The sequence below is a fragment of the Malus domestica genome, chromosome 05 (assembly GCF_042453785.1).
Source record: "Malus domestica chromosome 05, GDT2T_hap1".
Classification (NCBI taxonomy): Eukaryota; Viridiplantae; Streptophyta; class Magnoliopsida; order Rosales; family Rosaceae; genus Malus; species Malus domestica.
In genome coordinates this window covers 35,486,171-35,508,150 of record NC_091665.1, presented here as the reverse complement: position 1 = coordinate 35,508,150, position 21,980 = coordinate 35,486,171, and the positions used below count along the sequence as shown (strand labels likewise).

At 39.0% G+C, this 21,980-nt stretch overlaps 1 protein-coding gene and 1 long non-coding RNA gene across 2 annotated transcripts; one reads left to right on the top strand and one right to left on the bottom strand.

Moving 5' to 3' along the window:
• Nucleotides 1-12: 12 nt before the first annotated feature.
• Nucleotides 13-21,410, bottom strand: LOC103435388 (guanine nucleotide exchange factor SPIKE 1-like). The gene is made up of 30 exons (XM_070822649.1): nt 20,970-21,410; nt 20,577-20,739; nt 19,816-19,943; nt 19,579-19,682; nt 19,410-19,465; nt 19,149-19,246; nt 18,878-19,009; nt 18,448-18,759; nt 17,954-18,226; nt 17,249-17,416; nt 16,969-17,160; nt 16,810-16,853; nt 16,057-16,126; nt 15,488-15,649; nt 15,063-15,170; nt 14,863-14,900; nt 13,967-14,111; nt 13,595-13,721; nt 12,572-12,765; nt 12,021-12,151; nt 11,491-11,566; nt 11,058-11,168; nt 4,220-4,402; nt 3,697-3,843; nt 3,345-3,518; nt 2,857-3,204; nt 2,440-2,772; nt 1,701-1,886; nt 594-1,568; nt 13-483 (listed from the first exon to the last, which is right to left on the bottom strand). The coding sequence occupies exons 1-30, from the start codon at nt 21,027-21,029 to the stop codon at nt 229-231; spliced, it is 5,493 nt and encodes a 1,830-aa protein (XP_070678750.1). The 5' UTR covers nt 21,030-21,410; the 3' UTR covers nt 13-228.
• On the top strand, nt 5,792-6,327 carry LOC139196530 (uncharacterized). Its single transcript, XR_011581538.1, has 3 exons — nt 5,792-5,933; nt 6,065-6,128; nt 6,225-6,327. It is a non-coding gene; the product is annotated as an uncharacterized lncRNA (long non-coding RNA).
• Nucleotides 21,411-21,980: the final 570 nt, after the last annotated feature.

Sequence of the window (21,980 nt, the reverse complement as noted above, 5' to 3'; positions counted from 1 at the left end):
AAGCTGACCAAATTAAGTATCAAACAATGACAGCATGGATTAATGTGATCTTGGAAACCTTGAAATCTTAGAGAGGTCTCCAAGCTGCTAATACATAAGGTCACAGAAATATGAACAGCCATGGAATATGTGCACCCCCACTTGGGGCCGGAAAGACATCGACACATTGCAGCTACAGCCCGAGGCGAAAAAAAAAATCAAAAAACAAACAATAATTCCACAAGAATGTCACAGCTCTGACAGAATGGCAGGGATGTAATGGGACAACTCGGCCGTCAGAGATTGAAATCCATTCACAAGCTGAGTGTGGAACTCCTGATCTTCCTCGCCGATCAATCTGAAGTGCACACGGATGGCACGCTTGCATACGGCCATGAATTCAAGGAGTGCAGCAATGAGTTGCTGCAGTTCCTGGGACCGCAACCTTGTTGCAGGCTCACCCGACAGGAATGCAGTGCACACACTCAGTACCCCACTGTTGACCTGCAAATGGAAAGTAAGAAAATCCGATCAGCAAACGAAATTGAGTCATGGAGTCAGCAGCAGATGAGTTATTGGGTTTAGAGAAACATAGGTTGAGAACGGAATTCCACCTGAACGGCAACACTGCCTTGAAGAATTCTCTGGAGGCTCTGGAGACGTGGAAGTTGATCCCCTTCAGAACTGCGAGGCTCTTCAAGTTCATTTCGTAAAGCAGCTGTCCGAGTTTCAATCATTCCAATGGCATTTTCTACTGGCGAGAACTCAAGCGATTCGGATTTGGTAACTAAAAGCCTGTTCACAAGAGCTGGGAATGAACCTTCAGTCTGAAGAACAGTCCGCCGCTTCCACTGGTCTTCCAATCCACCTTGAGTCTTTCCGTTTTTTGTAAATGGTGTATCAAACAAGAAACGATCAAAGACTCGTGCACGAACACTTCCAGTGGAAAGAGAAAAGATTCTCTCCCTTCTGCTTCCCAAATCTTCATCTTCCATGACTGGATCAACAGCAGTTATTTGCAGGTAGCAGACTCCAGGCTGCAATTCATCCGCCTTGACCTGCCTAGAATCTGGAATAATGTGTAACGTATGATTGCCATCCATCCTAGATTCGTATACGTGACTAAGTTTCTCCATTATATCACCTAGCCTTACATCGCGGGGCTCCCTGTATACATATTCCTCTCTATCCAACTTTCCGAATCTATCACCGTAAAACCCCACCCTATAGTATGTCGCATCAGTGAATGGAATTGGACTTGATTCCTGCTCAAGGATTGACTCATAGATATTGGTAAGCATCGTGTGACATTTACTCAGCTGTCCATACGCCCTCCTGCTTTTATAAACTGGAATAACAAGTTCCAGTATGCTTGCACAGAAATGAAAGAGTTCAGCTTGAGAAAACAGTTTATTTGCGAGTTGAAGGTACTTCACGGCAGAGTCAATGGTAAGTTTTGATGCACCATATCCCTCTACCTCAGCTGCAGATGTCTCAGAGCTGATCTCATTGCTGACCATCGGACAAATTTTGCGTAGAGCAGTTATGTGGTCTTTGCTCCAAACACCATCATTTCTCGCAACAAGGGCCTACACAAGATTAAAACAAACCGTTAGCTAATAGTAAAGTAGCGAGCACTTCTGCACTTAAAAAACAGATAACAGATTTTGGGAATGGAAAAATGTTTAAGGCAGAGGTTGCACGGCGAAAAAACCAATTACCTGCATTACAATACCAGCCACAGCAACGGCACACTGAGCAGCTTCAGCCCAAGACTGCATTTCCTGATGTGCGTCACATAGATGCAGTAACCACATTATGTGAAGATCTGGGACAGGGGCAAATGCCATAGCAAGTCTATAGAAGCTTTCGGCAGCAGCATATCTATCCATAGTCATCAAAGAGCCCTGCAAAACAATTTGTGGCAGTATTACAACATAAATCTAATATTCTCCTCATCTCAACATTTGTCAGAACTCAGATGAACAAGAAAAACTTAGGGCAACCCAATTTCGGGAAACAATAACATTGTTTCTGTTCACAAGGAAATCGATGGAGCAAGGTGGCACAGAGGTTTAATTTATATAGAGTACATGGCAATCAGTCGTATGCTTCCTTAATTTATGAATAGGATGGGGCATGAGGCATGAGAAACCACATGAAGTTTCACTACATTAGTTTTAAACCCAAAAAGAGAAAGCGTAAGAGTTATTTCTTTGATCATTGTCAAACTGCTTCTATTTTTAGGCATATAAATTAGTGGCTCGCTAACAATTATCTTCTAACAGCTGTAAAGGAATTTCCATTGTCTATAGTGAAAAGTGTTACTTTTGAAAATATTAGAACTTAAAAACCTACGAAAACAAAAAGAATCTATTAAAGAACCAAAGCACCTGGTAACACAAGATACAGATGTATATTCCCTACAAACAAAGTTGATGTAGGCGTTGTCAAACTGACCAGGAGTGCATGTTCCAAGCTGGCATCAAGAGCAAGAAGAAGACTGTCAGCGAGAAATTTCACTTCTGACCAGGACCATCTATTTTCTGTCATTTTTTCTGGAATTTCTAACAGAGCACCGTCAGGAATTCCACACTCTCTCAATAGACTGGGGCTCTTAGCTTCATCTGCCACTTCCTCAAGTGACTTTCGAAGACGCCGTGCTTCACCACTCTCTTCTAGTGTTCCATCAGCCTTCATCTGAGTCACTTGTACATCAGACATCAACTCTGACAATGTGATGATCAGCATGACCCTCAACCTTGCTGTTTGCATAAAGTAGTAGAAAGAACTCTACAACAAGAAGAAAAGAATGGGAATTATTTTTGGGTTGAGAATTAACAGGAGCATACAATGTCAATGTGTCGGGTAGCCTACCCTCATAAGCATTTGGAGCCCAATAACAGCCCTTTTTCTGATATTATCATTTCGGAACACCGCAAGTCGAAGAAGATGAAAAGTTACTTGCTTTAAGAAGCGGTCATTTTCCCTAGCCATCAAAGTTACACCATGAAGATTGAAGACACCGTTGAAGACAGGAAGCAATGATCTCCAGAAAGACAATGGTTGATTTCGAGAGAAGAAGCTCATGAATATGGCTGTGACACAATCAAATTTTCCATAGTCGGTGGCGATGCTGTGGGATGCTGCCATTATGGAGAACTTCTCAGTTATTTCCAAAACCTGAAGACTGACAGAAGCACTCAAGTTTTCTTCCCAGAGCTCCTGAAAAGGTGAAAGCTATTAACTACCTCAGTAGCAAAGAAATGACGGACAAGTTCGAAAGCATGAAATTTTTTATTGCAGAATGTAAATGGGGCTCATGCTGCAATCAAACAAACACACAATGCTTACACAAAACTTACTAATTTTTGTCTCAATATTGGATGCAAAGATTCTCTTAATGCTTGAGCAGAAGCTCCAATTCTAGAAGATTGTGCCTGAGCCAGTGCTTCTCTCAAGGAATACGGCTGGCTAGGGGAGCTTAACTGAGAATTTACTCTCTGCCACGAATAACTGTTTTCAGGAGTACCCTGAGGCTGCATTAAAGAGATTCCAAACTCTTGAGGAACGTTTGAAAATGTTGGTTTCGTTGTTATAAAAGTGAATGCTTCCAAGATGAGACATGAAACTACTAATGAAAGCAAAACAATATTCATCGTGTACTCTTGACTCTTGTAAACTCCCTCATAAGAAGGACGAGAAAAGTTAACTCACCCTGACTTCTTGTCTAGATGCTTCAGACAGATAGTTGTTGATCGCAGGGGATAGTCTATCAGAATACTTGGGGGACGCAGGGGCATCGCCAACAACAGGACTGCGAGAACTAGATCCAATAAGCATGCCATCAGCAGGTTTTCTGTGCTGTAAAACACATGAAATACAACTAGTGTTACTTGGAGCATTTATATAAAATAAAAAATTGGAAAATACAGTATTTTTTTCTATATAATTCCTTTCACTGTGGAAGAAACACAAAGTGAACAAATTCAAGAATCTATGATCATAAAATGAGATATGTGCAGAGATGGACAAAAAAGAATAGGCCTCGGAACAAAATCCAATATGAGCTAAATTGATCCTCCAAAAAGAACTAAACTAGTATCTCAAGAATGAGAAAATGAACACCCTGAAAAATGAGAGCAAAAGCATACTTTTAGTCCTAACAAAATGAATAGAAGGTAAAAAATCATCAACTACGGAACCAAATATCCTACACAAGTAATTAATAAAAGGCAACCTCAAATAGAACAAGGCATTCCTCCATGAGTTTGAAAAACAATCTAGTTCTAGCAATGCTCTGCTGCCACGCCTTGACAAGTGATGAATCATCAAGGTTCCGTACAATTTGCAAAATTGCGACCAAAACTTCACGCTTTTCAACAGAATTGAGGTTGTAAAATACAGGCATTTCATCAAGAATCTGCATAGATAACAACACTAAATAAGATTTCTTAATTTTGACCACCAAATACCAATAGATATGCATATCATTCTATATTTTTCAACAGCATAAACTTTGATAATATTATAGTTGAGCACTGCCCGTATTAACCTACAACAACAAACAACAACAACAACAAAGCCTTTTCCCACTAAGTGGGGTCGGCTATATGAATCCTAGAACGCCATTGCGCTTGGTTTTGTGTCATGTCTTCCGTTATATCCAAGTACTCTAAGTCTTTTCTTAGGGTCTCTTCCAAAGTTTTTCTAGGTCTTCCTCTACCCCTTCGGCCCCGAACCTCTGTTCCTTAGTCACATCTTCGAACCGGAGCGTCAGTAGGCCTTCTTTGCACATGTCCAAACCACCGTAACCGATTTTCTCTCATCTTTCCTTCAACTTCGGCTACTCCTACTTTACCTCGGATATCCTCATTCACAATCTTCTCCTTTCTCGTGTGCCCACATATCCCACGAAGCATCCTTATCTCCGCTACACCCATTTTGTGTACGTGTTGATGCTTCACCGCCCAACATTCTGTGCCATACAACATCGCTGGCCTTATTGCCGTCCTATAAAATTTTCCCTTGAGCTTCAGTGACCTACGACGATCACACAACACGTCGGATGCACTCTTACACTTCATCCATCCAGCTTGTATTCTATGGTTGAGATCTCCATCTAATTCTCCGTTCTCTTGCAAGATAGATCCTAGGTAGCGAAAACGGTCGCTTTTTGTGATCGTCGCTAGATTGCTCTGGTCATTAGTGTGGATAAGTATATAAATTGATAGAGATAGGAAAGCAAACACCAGATGTACGTGGTTCACCCATATTGGCTACGTCCACGAAATAGAGGAGTTCTCATTAATTGTGAAGGGTTTACACAAGTACATAGGTTCAAGCTCTCTTTTAGTGAGTACAGGTGAATGATTTAGTACAAATGACATTAGGAAATATTGTGGGAGAATGATCTCGTAATCACGAAACTTCTAAGTTCCGGAGTGTGGTATCGTCTTGACTTGCCTTATCTGTCTCGTAGGTAGATGTGGCATCTTCTCTGGAAGTACTCTTCCTCCATCCAGGGGTGGTATCTTTAACTGGTGGAGATGCACAAGGTAATGTATCAATTTCACTTGAAGCTTACTTGTAGTTTCGGGCTTGGTCAAGCGCGATACAAACCATGTAGTAGGAGTCCTCCAAGTCGCCGAGCTAGAGGATCTGCTGAAAGAGGTGACAGACAAGGTAAGCAATCAGAGCTCCAAGCAATCAGTCCCAGATCAGAACTTTGATTTCGAGTTCCGGCTGATTGTTCACATTCTCCCTATCTTGTAGGCAGCATGAAGGATAAAGAGAAGAAAAATGAGAAGAGATGATATGGGATACTTTTGCTTTTGAAGAAGTAACTTTCCACAGGCTTATTCTTGAACTGGGCTGGAGGGTTTTCTGGTTTCCTCCAGAGTATAAGGCCGACTGAAGAATTTGAGGGTCAAAACAAGTCCATCAAATCTATAGTACGTTCGACCCTGCTGATATGGGATACTTTTGCTTTTGACAGAGTAGTGGATGTATCGGCACGTGTGCTGTTACGCTTGTCTCCACATGCTTCCTTGTATCCTTCTCACTTGCCCTATATGTTCCTCAGGCAGATGCGGTATCTTCCCTGAAAGCATAAGATGTTGAAAATGAGTACTCGAGAGCAATGCCAGGTAAGTAATCAAGTAAGGGGTTCCAGGCAGTCAGTTCCTGACTGGAAGCTTGATTCCAAGTGTTGACTGATTGCTCTCTTTCTCCTTGTCTTGTAGGTAAGAACAAGGCCAAAGGAAAAGACAGGGAAAAAACATGATATGGGATACTCTTGCTTTTAACCCTGATGATATGAGATATTCTTGCTCTAGTATAGCTTGTTTGCAGAGGTATTATCGGGGGGAAAAAAAGCTGAATATTTCGAAAGGCTTCTTTGGGAGTGCCCTCTCAGATATGAGGAAGGGTTGAGCATTTTTGCAGGTCTGCCTGTCTGTTGGGGATGGAGGTCAACATATATAGGAGTCTCCCTAACAACAAGTAGTAATGCTATTCCTTTACCCTGCTTGGTCATAACACGATAGTGGGAGCTGCCAGCTTCACATGTTTTAACTTTGTCAGAGCACTTTGAAAAAGTGGTCTATGGTATCTGGAAAGCTGATGTTGCGTGTAAAGATTACAGACAAGCTTTATCCAAGGAGATCCGGCTCTTGAAGTTGGGAAAGTGATGCCTCTTCGGTTTTCGAACAAGTAATCCAGTCGGAGATCTGGCTCTCGAGATTCGGAGAACGATGCCTTTTCGATTTTTGAGAAAGCCATCCTGCTAGGGGTCTGGCTCTCGAGATTCGAAGAGCGGTGTCTCTTCGATTTTTGAGAAAGTAATCATGTTGGGAGTCTGGCTCTCGAGATTCGAAGGGCGGTGCCTCTTCGATTTTGGAGCAAGCAATCTTGTTGGGAGTGTTTTCTCGAATGTGAGAAAAGGTTGGGCATGTTTGCTAGTCTATCTTGCCACGAAGCACAGAGGTTGACACACAGGGACTTTCCAATTATCCAGCAGTGGTACTGTTCCTTTACCCTTGTGGGTAATAATATGGTAGCTAGACCTTCAAAATTTATGTGTCTAAACTTTGTTAGTGCTGTTTCTTTGCTATTCTTTTACCCTTCTTGGTCAGAGCGGTGTAGTGGGAGCTGTAAGCTTCACGTGTCTTAACTTTGTCAGAGAACTTTGGCAAAGTTATCTGTGGTACCCATGAGCTAATGTTGCGTGTGGGAAGTGGGTGATTGAACAGTAAGATTCATGTGCTTTCTACTTTACCAGAAATCTTCGACATAATGCCCAAAATTTCCGCAAAGCTGACAGGTGCTGACAAGGCTGGAAAAGTAGGTGCCTCTTCAATTTCTGAGATCGGCCCTCGTGGTCTCTGAGCAGCCTAGCTTTTGAGAAAGCAAGCGCCTCTTTGATTTCTGAGATCGGCCTTCGTGGTCTTTGAGCAGCCCAACTTTTGAGAAAGCAAACGTCTCGTGGTCTCTGAGCAGCCCAGCTTTTGAGAAAGCAAACGCCTCTTCGATTTCTGAAGCTTCGTCGAGTGCAGATTTTTATAGAGGCTGGCATTAAGTTCCAAAGCACACTTGAATCTCCACCAGTAGAAGCTTCATTCTTGCACTTCTAAGATCTTGATTTGTCCGACCTCTTCTCTCTTCAACACCTTTGAAAATGTCTGGCCCCTCCGACCGTCGTTTTGACTTGAACCTTGTTGAAGAGGCAGCCACGCCTTCTCCAGACAACATATGGCGCCCATCCTTCGTCTCCCCTACTGGTCCTCTTACTGTTGGGGATTCCGTGATGAAGAATGATATGACCGCTGCGGTAGTGGCCAGGAACCTTCTCACTCCCAAAGATAACAGACTACTTTCCAAACGGTCTGATGAGTTGGCTGTTAAGGATTCTCTGGCTCTCAGTGTTCAGTGTGCAGGTTCTGTGTCTAACATGGCCCAACGCCTATTTGCTCGAACCCGCCAAGTTGAATCATTGGCGGCTGAAGTGATGAGTCTCAAACAGGAGATTAGAGGGCTCAAGCATGAGAATAAACAGTTGCACCGGCTCGCACATGACTATGCTACAAACATGAAGAGGAAGCTTGACCAAATGAAGGAATCTGATGGTCAGGTTTTACTTGATCATCAGAGATTTGTGGGTTTGTTCCAAAGGCATTTATTGCCTTCGTCTTCTGGGGCTGTACCGCGTAATGAAGCTCCAAATGATCAACCTCTGCTGCCTCCTCCTTCTAGGGTTCTGTCCAGTACTGAGGCTCCAAATGATCCCCTTCCAGTGCCTGCTCTTTCTGGGGCTCTACCGACTGCTGAGACTTCTCCTAAGCAACCTTTGTGAAGGCTCCCTCTTGTTTGTTTATTTTGACTCATGTATATGTACATATTTGTGACTTATCGGGGATATCAATAAATAGCTTTCCTTCATTTCAACGTATTGTGTTGAATACACCAAAGCCTTCTTCGCTAAGTTCTCTGAATTTTCTTTTGTTGAAGCTTGTATGTTGAAGCTTTGTGAGTGGAGCATGTAGGTTGAGGTAGTATTCCCTTAATTTCCCGAGTGAGGAAAACTTCTCGGTTTGAGACTTGGAAAATCCAAGTCACTGAGTGGGATCGACTATATGAATCTTTGAACGCCATTGTGCTCGGTCATGTGTCATGTCCTCCGTTAGATCCAAGTACTCTAAGTCTTTTCTTAGAGTCTCTTCCAAAGTTTTCCTAGGTCTTCCTCTACCCCTTCGGCCCTGAACCTCTGTCCCATAGTCGCATCTTCTAATCGGAGCGTCAGTAGGCCTTCTTTGCACATGTCCAAACCACCGTAACCGATTTTCTCTCATCTTTCCTTCAATTTCGGCTACTCCTACTTTACCCCGGATATCCTCATTCCTAATCTTATCCTTTCTTGTGTGCCCACACATCCAACGAAGCATCCTCATCTCCGCTACACCCATTTTGTGTACGTGTTGATGCTTCACCGCCTAACATTCTGTGCCATACAGCATCGCCGGCCTTATTGCCGTCCTATAAAATTTTCCCTTGAGCTTCAGTGGCATACGGCGGTCACACAACACGCCGGATGCACTCTTCCACTTCATCCATCCAGCTTGTATTCTATGGTTGAGATCTCCATCTAATTCTCCGTTCTTTTGCAAGATAGATCCTAGGTAACGAAAATGATCGCTCTTTGGTATTTCTTGATCTCCGATCCTCACCCCTAACTCGTTTTGGCCTCCATTTGCACTGAACTTGCACTCCATATATTCTGTCTTTGATCGGCTTAGGCGAAGACCTTTAGATTCCAACACTTCTCTCCAAATGTTAAGCTTTGCATTTACCCCTTCCTGAGTTTCATCTATCAACACTATATCGTCTGCGAAAAGCATACACCAAGGAATATCATCTTGAATATGTCCTGTTAACTCATCCATTACCAACGCAAAAAGGTAAGGACTTAAGGATGAGCCTTGATGTAATCCTACAGTTATGGGAAAGCTTTCGATTTGTCCTTCATGAGTTCTTACGGCAGTCTTTGCTCCTTCATACATATCCTTTATAGCTTGGATATATGCTACTCGTACTCCTTTCTTCTCTAAAATCCTCCAAAGAATGTCTCTTGGGACCCTATCATACGCTTTTTCCAATCTATAAAGACCATGTGTAAATCCTTTTTCCCATCTCTATATCTTTCCATCAATCTTCGTAAGAGATAGATTGCCTCCATGGTTGAGCGCCCTGGCATGAACCCGAATTGGTTGTCCGAAACCCGTGTCTCTTGCCTCAATCTATGCTCAATGACTCTCTCCCAGAGCTTCATTGTATGACTCATTAGCTTAATACCCCTATAGTTCATGCAATTTTGTACGTCGCCCTTATTCTTGTAGATAGGCACCAAAGTGCTCGTTTGCCACTCATTTGGCATCTTCTTCGTTTTCAAAATCCTATTGAAAAGGTCAGTGAGCCATGTTATACCTGTCTCTCCCAAAACTTTCCACACTTCGATTGGTATATCGTCTGGGCCTACTGCTTTTCTATGCTTCATCTTCTTCAAAGCTACAACCACTTCTTCCTTCCGGATTCGACGATAAAAAGAGTAGTTTCTACACTCTTCTGAGTTACTCAACTCCCCTAAAGAAGCACTCCTTTCATGTCCTTCATTGAAAAGATTATGAAAATAACCTCTCCATCTATCTTTAACCGCGTTCTCTGTAGCAAGAACCTTTCCATCCTCATCCTTGATGCACCTCACTTGGTTTAGGTCCCTTGTCTTCTTTTCCCTTGCTCTAGCTAGTTTATAGATATCCAACTCTCCTTCTTTGGTATCTAGTCGCTTATACATATCGTCATAAGCCGCTAACTTAGCTTCTCTCACAGCTTTCTTCGCCTCTTGCTTCGCTTTTCTATACCTTTCACCATTTTCATCGGTCCTATCCTTGTATAAGGCTTTACAACATTCCTTCTTAGCCTTCACCTTTGTTTGTACTTCCTCATTCCACCACCAAGATTCCTTTTGGTGTGGGGCAAAGCCCTTGGACTCTCCTAACACCTCTTTTGCTACTTTTCGGATACAACTAGCCATGGAATCCCACATTTGGCTACAATGGAATATATTATTTATTAGTAGGAAAATATACATACTGAAGTTGAAACAAAGGATGATGCTGATGGAAGTATCAACTATTGTGATTTACAAGAAGATATTTTGACACGATATTAGTAAACATTAATTGTAAAATGGATCTAAATTATAAACTTCAACAGATAGTATATCAATGTTAGCTATATGAGACGTATGATAAAATTTATACTTCTACTATAGTGTAAAAAAGTATCTTTACTTATGGAATACTCAATTTTTCATAACCAAGAATTCTGTGTGAAACCATCTCTGGCAACCCCAAAACCAGAAATGCCCCAATAAATTGGCATTACCCCCAAGGTTCAATCTCTGTGGCAATATCAAAACCCCAAATATTTTAAGTAGACTCCCGTTAGCAGGGATAAACAATAGAGGGAGGAAAATGTAACAGAAAACAACTATACATTGCACAAGGAAAATAAAACTGCACCTGTCCAATAAGTGGAAAATAGAGCTGGGCTATATATAGTTTATCTTCAGGCTTTTGGTATCGTGCATCAAACTCATGCTTGCACAAAAGGACTACCAAAATTCTAGCTGCCTACACACATCAAATGAAAGAGTTTGAACAGAATCATCACATATTTTGCACATTTATCAACAACATCATGATTTTCAAAACTTGGCAAATTTACGCATATCATGCATCCTAGTGGTGCATGCTTCCACTTTTTTTTTCTTTTTTTTTAACAAAAATTGCTGTGCAAATTGAGGGGTGATGAGGTGTATAAATGTATCCACCAACATAAGCATAAAAGAAATGTCAATGCAGATTTTCTACTGCAAGCCTCTTGTTTCTTATTAAATAACAAAGAAACAATGACAATAAATAAGTAAATAAAGACTATCGACTACAAACTCACCTTTGCTCGCAGAGACAAATCGTCATGATCCCACGTAAGAAATAGCTCTTGTATTAAAACAGACGAAAGGTAATTCCTATGACATAGCATTCACTTCATCAAGACACACTAAACAATACTCAAAGCTTCTTATACAAGTAACCAAAGTCTTGAGCAAATAATAGAGGATTTCATTCAGAAATATCTGCATTCAAATGCATAATCAAAGAGATAAAATAAATCTTTCCTTTCTTATTAGAACAACTTCCAAGGAGAGGGATCAGGATAGTGAAGGGAACAAACCTACTCCATCCCCATGTGGAATGAGTACAGTGTATAGTTTGTAAAGACAGGATACAAAACTGTTTGAAGTAATTAAACAAAATATGAACTAGTAATCCAATGAATTCATCAAATTGGTAAATCTTTGGGTGCGGGTGCGTAAATTATGATAGAAGACATACTTCTCTTTTTCAATAGTTCATCAGTGGTTTCCACTGTTAACAGTAAGAGGGTGAGATAACAAAAAAGGATATTAAAGGATAAGTTACCTATCAGAAGGGTCTCTCCCAGGCATTTCCACAAAAAGGTCGTGATCGCATATAATTTGTAGAAATGTGAGCTTGCAATCATGCAGAACCAGTTGGCAAACCCCAGAAAACTTGTCCAGGTACAAGGACACCTACAGCACATTAAAGAGACCCATAAAGTGAATAGAAACTACATATTGGCAACCGGGAAGGTTAAATAAATGTGAAACCTAATCCTTAGGTTGGCTCTTTCAATCTCATTTTAAACCCCAGAAAACTTGTGCAGGTACAAGGACACCTGCATACATGATTCATCTAGAGCAGTATTTGTTAACTCAAAATTTTCATTACGTTATTTCGTTGTACATATGTCTCTCTGGACTCCCCTCTGCTCTAGTAGCACTAATGGAAACCACAAAAGAAATATATCTACATTCTACACACAATGAAAGGATAGGAGAAATATTTGATTGAAAACTTGAACAAAATATTTACCAAGGCTATGCACCTTTGATATAACACCCTAGCTCAGCCCTAAGTTCTGAACAATGAAAGTTAAGCAGAAGGCATACCAATTCAAAAACTTGGCGAGGTTCAATGATGGACAAGAGGTCATAACAAAAGAAAGCTAAACTGCTGTTTAAACGCTTTGCTAAGCTTAATCCCTTCTTACAACGTTCATGCACTTCAGTTAGTAGGCAATCATACAACTGCATTATACATCTGAATACACCTTCTTTCAATTGCATAGGCGGAATATCTTCACCTGCAAAAAAAAAATATATATATATATATATATATTATACCAAAGGAACCTGAAGAAGATTCAAGAAAAGAGGAATTTCTCTGGAAATACATGTCAAAATAACAGGGTAATCTCAAACCCAGGTACAAAACGAGAGTTAAATCGCTTCAAAAGCATCTGTTAGAGATAAAAACTAAATTCAGGAGATTCAAGAAAATTCCAGAAAATTCCAGAAATGCTAACTGTGAAATTCAGAGATAAAAACAAAATCTGCCAGAACAATCTGCAATTGGCATGAAGTTTAAACTGTACAGAAAAATCCAATAAGCTAGGATAAGAAAGCCATCTAGGAAAACCGTTCTATAAATGAAAACAAAATTGCCAAAATATACCATCCTATTTGAATGATCGTTGAATCATTTAATGTAAGTATGTCTAACCTAGACTTTAACAACCTTAAAGCTCTAAGAACAAAGAAACAATGATTGTGAACATTTGTGTGTGAGAGAAAATTCAATTGTATGCATGATTAGTGAATTTTCACTGAAAGCTAATAAATTCTGGGTCCACCAAATACATCATCTGCGTGCTTCAATATATTCTCTCCATTGGTTTACCGGCCATTTATTTACATGATATTGCCAACATGTACAATGGTTGCTAGACAGAAATCTAACTGCTGAAATTTTGATTTTCTACATGTAATTACTGGTATGTTATGTCTGGTCACTAGAAAGTTGTGTATGAGGTGAGAATAGCTGTGCTGTTTATTGGGAACACTCCCAAATATATAATTAAAATAGCAACCAGAGGATATGTAAGTAGTAAATTTCCTCAAAGTGAAATATACCTAAAGGAATATTATGATAGAAAAGACGCATCTTCTCCAATGCCATTGACTTGACAATTAGCTCAAGGAAAAACCAGGCCATTGCCAAAACATCATCATACACAGGTCCAACACGATATCCTTTAGCCTGCACAATGAATTCATAAAGTTAAACGGAGCTGTTGGCAAATACTAATGATGAGAATCATGAACCCTATCTTGCAGTCACCACAGAATTTAAGGTGAAAGCATTAAGAATCAGCACAAGCATAGTTCACCAAAAGCAGAATTCTCAACCAAATTGGTAGGAAACCTCAAAACCCAATGTGGTGATCAAGAAAACCACATTTTAATATAATTGGCAGATGAAAATCACCAGCAGGACAGGCATACCTTACTACGAGCCAAACTCCCCCAAACAGTTGACAAACCAGGATAAACTGGTGGTTGACGACCCCCAAAGTCATCAAAAGCGTAATCAACATAATTAACTAGGAAATGATTTCTCTCAGCATCATCAACCGACTCTTGCTGCACCCTATAGAAGTCATTTCACACATGTCAAACTAAAATTCAAAAGGCTATCAGAAATTAATGCAATAAGTAAATAAGTGGAAGTGCTAAGGCTGGTCCAGAGCACAAATTTTACACCAAAGGGCCAATGTCTACATGTACGGCACAGGACTTACATGTCTAAATTTTAAGCATGTCTTGGTTGTGTTCTGTGATAACCCTAACCCAAAACACGACCGATCAATTTTAGGTTTCCAAATAGGAAAACCCAACATCATTCGCTAATTCAATGTTTTCTGTATTATTTTAGCCATATTTATTTTCTTTCTTTTTTCAGCCAACAAAACAAGAAGGAAAAACAAAAGAATACTAAACAAAACACCTTACAACACCATAAACACAGGACAACCTGTTAAAATATTGCACAACAATGGTTGGAAACATGTTTCAAAGAAAACACACATCCACACTAAATAAACCATAGCCAAAAGGATTTTTCCAGAAGCAAAAAGATAAATAAAAAAGTAATACATGAAGAATTTTCTATAAAGTATAGCTTTCACCACACCATATTGCAAAGTTAATGCATACCTAAGAAATACAATTACATAATATCATGATAACAAAGTTAGTTATGGAAGAGACAAACAAGAAAAGTTTCAAAAAAATAAATAGTTAATTTTTTATAATTAATAATTTCACTTCTGATTCTGAACTATGATATAAATAACAATTCTGAAATAGCAAAAATCATTAATCACAGCTAAACAACACACCGGGTGACGATATTAACCATGGCTCTGAAAGCTGCAACCTGAAAGCAGCAGTAGAATCAGAAGGGCAGAAACTAGTCAGTAGAAGGATGATTATCAGATAATCTTGAAAAGTTACCAAAGGAATTAACGAACACTAATTCAAGAAAATAAGGACAACAAGTGGAGCCACAGGAACAACTAACAATAAAAATCAGTACTACCTGGAGGGTTTCTCCACCGTTTCCTATTAGATGGAGAAGCATATTCAAAATTGGATGTAGAAACTGAAGCAAAGCAACGGAATCAACATTCTTCAAACTGTTAATAGCCTGCATGCCAAGCCATCATACACTTGAATCACTTCTTCAAATAGAGCCGGTTAACCACAGAGCCCAGGCGGAAAAAGTACATACAAAAAAGCAAAAAACTACACTAACTGTTGCACGCCCAACACTCAGATAATACCAACCAAATGTTAGCGGTATATTGAGAGTTTTTTTATTTATATATTGTGAACCTAAAGGGAAAAATCAGTACCATGTATTGTCGAATTTCTATGATAACTGAATAATGGAATCTTCACTACCATAAAATAAAATAAAACAGGACAAATGGATTTGAAATAAACAATTAAAAGGAAAAATACCTCCAGAAGTTCAGAACCCCAAGGTGCACTTGTTCGAAGAGTGTGCCTATCGTATTCAAGAAAAAAATCTCTTATGCGCTCATTGATAGGATACAGCGACGAACATAGTCTTAAGCGCAATCGAAAGATATTCTTTCCATCTTCCAAATAATCCAACCTCTCCTGGTTACGGGGAAGGGGAGTGGAATTGTCAGTTTAAGAAAACGAAGTGGGCACATAAATGCTTAAAAGCTTCCTACCAACTACAAGATTAGAAAGCTGTTTGTATTTATGAGACTAGAAAAAATGGTTTTGATATACAGGATAACGGCACAGCATACAGGGTAATGGCTTAAAAACATCAATGAATGGGGCATGCAAAATAACCGAGAAATAAAATGTTAATATACTTGTCAAGAAAAATCTGAGATTTCCACCGTTATATCCCTTCTAAGATAAACTGAGGTTAACTCTAAAGTAGTATACAAATAAAATTGAAAATGAATAAAACGAAAAGACTCAAATATTTTATATACTTTCACTAGTAGAAAGTAAACAACTTATAAACTCATTATGAATTGCAAACATACTCTGCCCATATCCTGGAGATAATGTGGAACCAGCTCTCTCATAATTGGCAAAGAAATTTCAGAGCGCACCCTGAGTTGGAAAACAACCATTATTGCTTTAAGATGCTATCAATTTTGGGTAACATTAAAAGTCAAAACTCTAAAGGCCATGAAAACATAAAACATATAGCAAGATGGTAATAAAACTAAAGCACAATTTTAAATTTGCAGTTAATTGATGTAACAAACAGGAATGGTGAAAACATGATATTGTTATGAGTAGTGCTATTCATCCACCCATTTTACTTCTCACATACCCTTGTTAATTTTTGTCCGTTGATCTTTTACAATTCATTCGATCCAACAACCAGAAATTGAGAGGGGAGTGTAAGAGGTAACAATAGGTGTGTGGATAGCACCACCCTTGTTTAATTGGGAAAATTTGTTTGCATAGTCCATTATTAGCATTGAAACTCAACAGAAATAATTACAGTACTGTATTTGCATCATTTATCCAAACTAAAGGCATGCTCTTAGATACAAGTTATACAGTTGCTTTGACAAAAGCATCTTTAACTACCATAGAAGCAGGCATTTGTAACACTGGTATAAACTCTCAAACTATTTAAACTACTACATTGGATAAAGATTAGTTTCAAAGGAATAACCAAACAATATATTAAGCGAGCAACCACATGACCAAAAATTGTGCTGAGTTTCATTCAGTTTAAGAACAAAAGAGGAAGAAAGATCAGGTTGAAGGCAAATACATACTGAGCATGCGTGGATAATGGAAGTGCCGCGTATCCAATTACTACCTGAAAAGTGAATGGATGGAGTAATCATTTTAATGAAGTGAATAAGATAAAACTAAAGCAACAAGGCAAAACCAGCTAGTCCTTCAGAGAAATAAAGCTTAAAAAATGAACTTACAGGCTTTGGAGCTTCCAATTTTGTTTGAAGATCTACATGAAAGAAAGTAAATAAAAGATGATGTGTTGGTGTCCAGGTAGCAGGGAGGGAGAGTTTGATCTCATCATGGTAGCAGGCCACCCTAGCCCCAACAGTCACTTGTGTTTGAGCCCACTTCTGTAGTGATGCACCTGGTTCCCTTGGATACATTGCCTGGTCAAATCAGTTGTACAAAACATACACGTAAGGGAAAATTCAGAACAGTGAACAGCTTAAATCAGAATAATCAAGGCATAATTACCTCCAAAGGCTGTCTACGAATATCATTATCATCCTCCCGCAGTTCAACTCTTATGAACAAATTCCTCTTCCGACTCAAACTAACAGTCATGGGATATACATATAGGCAATGAAAAAGCTGCAAGAAAGGCTCATTTCTTGTTGTCGTACGGAAGTCGAAAGCTTGAAACTGGAAGTTAATCAAAGCAAAACACTTAGTATATCAGACATGTAAAATTAAAAAACATAGTCAAAATTGATAAAACTATTCATTGGAATAGATGTTTCTGAACACATCCTTCCATATGTCACAAATATTATTATACAAATATGAATATATATATATATATGTGTGTGTGTGTGTGTGTGTGTGTGTGTGTGTGTGTGTGTGTGTGTGTGTGTGTACGCGCTTGCGTGCGTGTTCCAAATGTGTGTGTGACCGTCTATTACAGCCAACTAGAACAGCAATACAGATCATCTGACTCAAATATTACAGCCACAGTGAAAGCTAAACAACTCAACCCCTAACAAATTACACACATAAACAGAAACCTAAAAAATAAAAAATAAAAATAAAAAACTAAGAAACAGCTGCCTCTCAGCTGACAATCGGAAAGAAGAAAGAGCCTGATGTAGGGGTGTCATATTTTTAAAACCATTTGTGCAGAAAAATAATGACTAGCAGTAAGAAGTTCAAGACAGAAAGCATTATGATGCGTATACTTACATCATCAGTACTAGGAATTGAAGCATTTGGTCCATTTCCAGATATTTCTTTGGTGTCAGAAGAATTCCACTTAGAGCTGCTACCCTGAGGACCATCCAAACCATTACTTGGGAGCTTCCCAAATGTGGAATCGGTAATGCGGTCATCAATAGAATCATTGGTAACACTACCACTTTCTGATACATTTTCCAAGTCAACAGTGTCATTCTGGTGCTTCTCGATTTCCAGCCTCAAAACACCTTTCACAGGTTTATGAATCTTGCGTTTGGGATCCTAAAATTGTCAGGAAAAACAAACCATCATAATCTGAACAACAGGCATCTAATGAAAGCTCCAAAAGTCAGAAACTGTCCGTCAGTAGGTACTACATAATTTGGGGGAAATAGGAAATGCAGACAAGAAAAATTCATGCCTACAAAGTGAATACATGTGCAGGAACATTTAATAAATACCACAGAGGTATTAAATATTCATACGAGAGGATTTCTGCATACCTGAAGTGAGTCTTCAGTATAGCATTCTTTAACTTTATTTAAGTTTGATATTTCGACAACAACAGAGCTTCGACTTGAATAACCTAGCTTCCCATCTAATGTGACCTTTGCACTAGGCTCAAACACACCATCATGAGAACTTGTACCAGATATACTAGGAGCAAGAGGACTGCTTGGGGAAGCAGACCCACCAGAAGCTGCACCAATGCTGTTATCAAATAATGAAACAATAGCCCAGGCGAAGGACTCTCTGTAAGGCATTATTTGAGACCACACCTGCAGTTTTTGCTTTTCTTTCTCAGTCAAGTGTACCTGTTCAGGTAGAGTGAACAAAGATTTTATACAAAACAGAAAACTTAGCAATTTTTAAATTTATTTTTTCATGCCATACAGTTTTTAAGAATCGAGTAACATATATATTTCAACATACTGGTTCTTTGCGTGAATAAACTGAAGGTGCAACCCCGCCTTCTTCTGTGGCATGCTTCTCTAACTGGATTAGCAGACAAACTGATGATGATGGAGCATCTAAATAGAAGATTCCGCGAGGTTCAATAGAAATCTTCAGCAAAAAAATGACAGAGGCAATAGTAAATTTGTTAGTCATAAATATATCCCAAAAATTAACTCCTAAAAATAATAAGTAAAGAAAAAGCAATAAAATTGACAGGGAAAAAAGTTAAATTGATCTTTTAGCTTACATCCTGCCTTTCAGTTGGTGCATGACGAAAATAAAAGTCCTCTGACAATTTTTCTCTTCTCTCCCTATTGTATAAGCACATTGTACCATAAAATGGCTCTACATGAGAGAGGGAGGGAGGGAGGAAGGAGAGGGCAAGAGAGAGAGAGTGAGAGAGAGAGAGAACAAAGTCAGAAATCTTGAAACATCTCAACATTACAATAGCAGTGGTACAAAGTGAGCACCAATAATACCGCACCAGTACAAAGGGCACATCACTCACCAGCTAATCCCGCTTGAAATGATAGGGAAAGAACCTTCACTGAGATCTTCAATCCACTGAGACAGCCCAAATGAATAGAGAAAAAGACAATTAATAAACACGGGGACAAAGAACCAGAAAAGCAGAAACAAACTTCTAGTCAACAAAAAGATTTGTAGAACTTCCATACTGAGATATTGGAGTTTCTGGAATCCTTTGTCCGAATATCATTGACCTTTCATTTTCCCAATCAAATGCTGGTTCATAGGCAGGAAGGGGAGATTGACCAAAATGCTGCATATACAGTACCACATTTAAGAGAATTAACACTAGAAAGGGGCAGGTGGCTCATTGATTAAAAAAGCAAGGTACTGAACAAAGTTAAACTTATGTTGAATGTATAAACCTATCCTCAAACCAGTACAACCTTTGGATCATTGGACTGTACTGAATCAGATACAGTAGCCTCTGTGAATTGTCTTCCCGAGGTACTGGGGACATCATCATCAGTAGTATCTTCCACCTTGGTTCGCCTTGCACTTGCAAGATGCATCTCTGCAAATAGATTCAATATATATCAAGAACTCTACCAAGTAGTAGATTGCAAAAAAACAGTTCAGCAGGGTTCCCTCAAATCTACTGCAATTTAACTTGTTATTCTCAAACGCTTAGCATCTAACAGGCGGCCAATCAAATAATCAGTTCTAATACTTGGATTACACCACTCTTGCGCTAGACTGACACCCACTCCAGCCGGGACAAATTCAGAACAACATGTACTCCCTAAATCTTTCACTACCTTTAAATATTTCACAAAACTATATATCCTATTCCAAAAAACCAAATTAGAAGAATTCTATGGTTTTAACTTAATATTGCCATTTGAACCAGGTAGATAAAATAAGAAATACAGGAGAAAGAATCAAACTTTTATCATTACTTAAGCACTCTAGGAAAATGGGCTTCAACCAGATATTGGTAATGTACAAATTTACACCAATTCTATACTTTTGCAAAAAGGGTTTCAATCGTTTAACGAAAAGGGAGCATGGTGCCCAATTAGGAAAGTTTCCAGAGATATAATCTAAAAACTTTAAACCCTTCTGATACAAAAACCCAAATGCACCCCCATTTCAGCATGCTCGAGTAAGCAAAAGACTAAAAGACCAAAAGAAGGGTGCTGTATACCGGTTTCAATGTCAGTGTCAGGACCCTCATAAATCTGGTTCTGGAATGAGGGCGGTCCAACACTCTCGTAGTGACCATACTTGTTGTCATCCTTCACCCAGTCAGTTGTATAGCACTGCACCAACTCCTTCAGATGTGGCCACTGCTCCAAATTCTCCTCAAACTACAAAAACCCAATTCACCAAACAATAAAAAAGTAGCCATTTTTAAGTCTTACCCTCAAAAATCAAACTCATACAAACATACACCCACATTACATTGCTTTGCCAGTAAACAAAATACTCAAAAAAACAATACAATTAACTGCATTTTCTAAATTATAATTCTTGGAATCTTTTAACCCAAATAAACAAAAGGGTAGATAAAACAAAGACCGAGAGTGAAACACATTACCTTGTTCTGCCATTTGGTAGTATACGGAGTGGAATCGCGGCGAGGCCGCAGGCTGAGCATGGCGGATCTATTGGGTCGGGGGTTCAAGAACAAGAGGGCGAAGAAAATACTGGGCTTCTCTCGAATTTGCGAAATTTGTCTTCTTTTTTCCTCTTTCTTTATGTATTTTAATGGCGGACGCAGACAGCAGTATGGGGAGAAAACATAAAATGTAGTGGTGTATTTGGTAGATCGTAACAGCAACCAAAAGCTAAAAAACAGACAAATTTACAGAAATAATGTGTGAGTTTTGAAGGAAAGGATGAGGGGGGGAGAGAGAGGGGAGAGAGAGAGAGAGCTTGGAGCAAGAAATAGCTGAAGTCAAGAGGAGTTCAACTGGAGAGAAACGCCAAGCAGGTCTTGGCTGTTTTATCGCACCCCAATGCTTCGGGTCTGGCCCCTGCCTTTGTTTATTAGTTTTTTAGCTTTATACAAAATTAGAATTAAGAATTAAGTATCATTTTTTTCTACCAAATCAATAGTTTTCTATGCAAGGTAATACAAAAAATTAATTTTCAATGCAATGTAATGACATTCCATTATATATTTTCATATAACCTAGTTTGAAACTGCTTTTTTAAAAGGCACTTGTGCTGCTAAGAAATATTTTTAGTGCTTTTTGAAATAGCATTTGAAGTGTTTTTTGAAATAAACACACAATTGGTGATTCTTCCATAAAACATTTCAAGTGCATTTTTAACCGAAAAGTACTTTTAACTTTTTCTGCCAAATATAGTAAGAAGTGTTTTTAGTTATTTTAAATCTTCATATTTCACATATGGTGCTAAATATGGTCTTATTATCATTAGTCATCTAGCAATGAGCTTATCAGAATTATTGTAAAAAGAACAAAATTAAGTATGGAGCATGAAAGTTGAGAGATTAAGTGGTGATCATAAGTGGTAATGAGTCCTATGTCACTCATGTATGGAAAAGTGAAGTGCCTCGTATATTCATTTGTAATGTTTTATA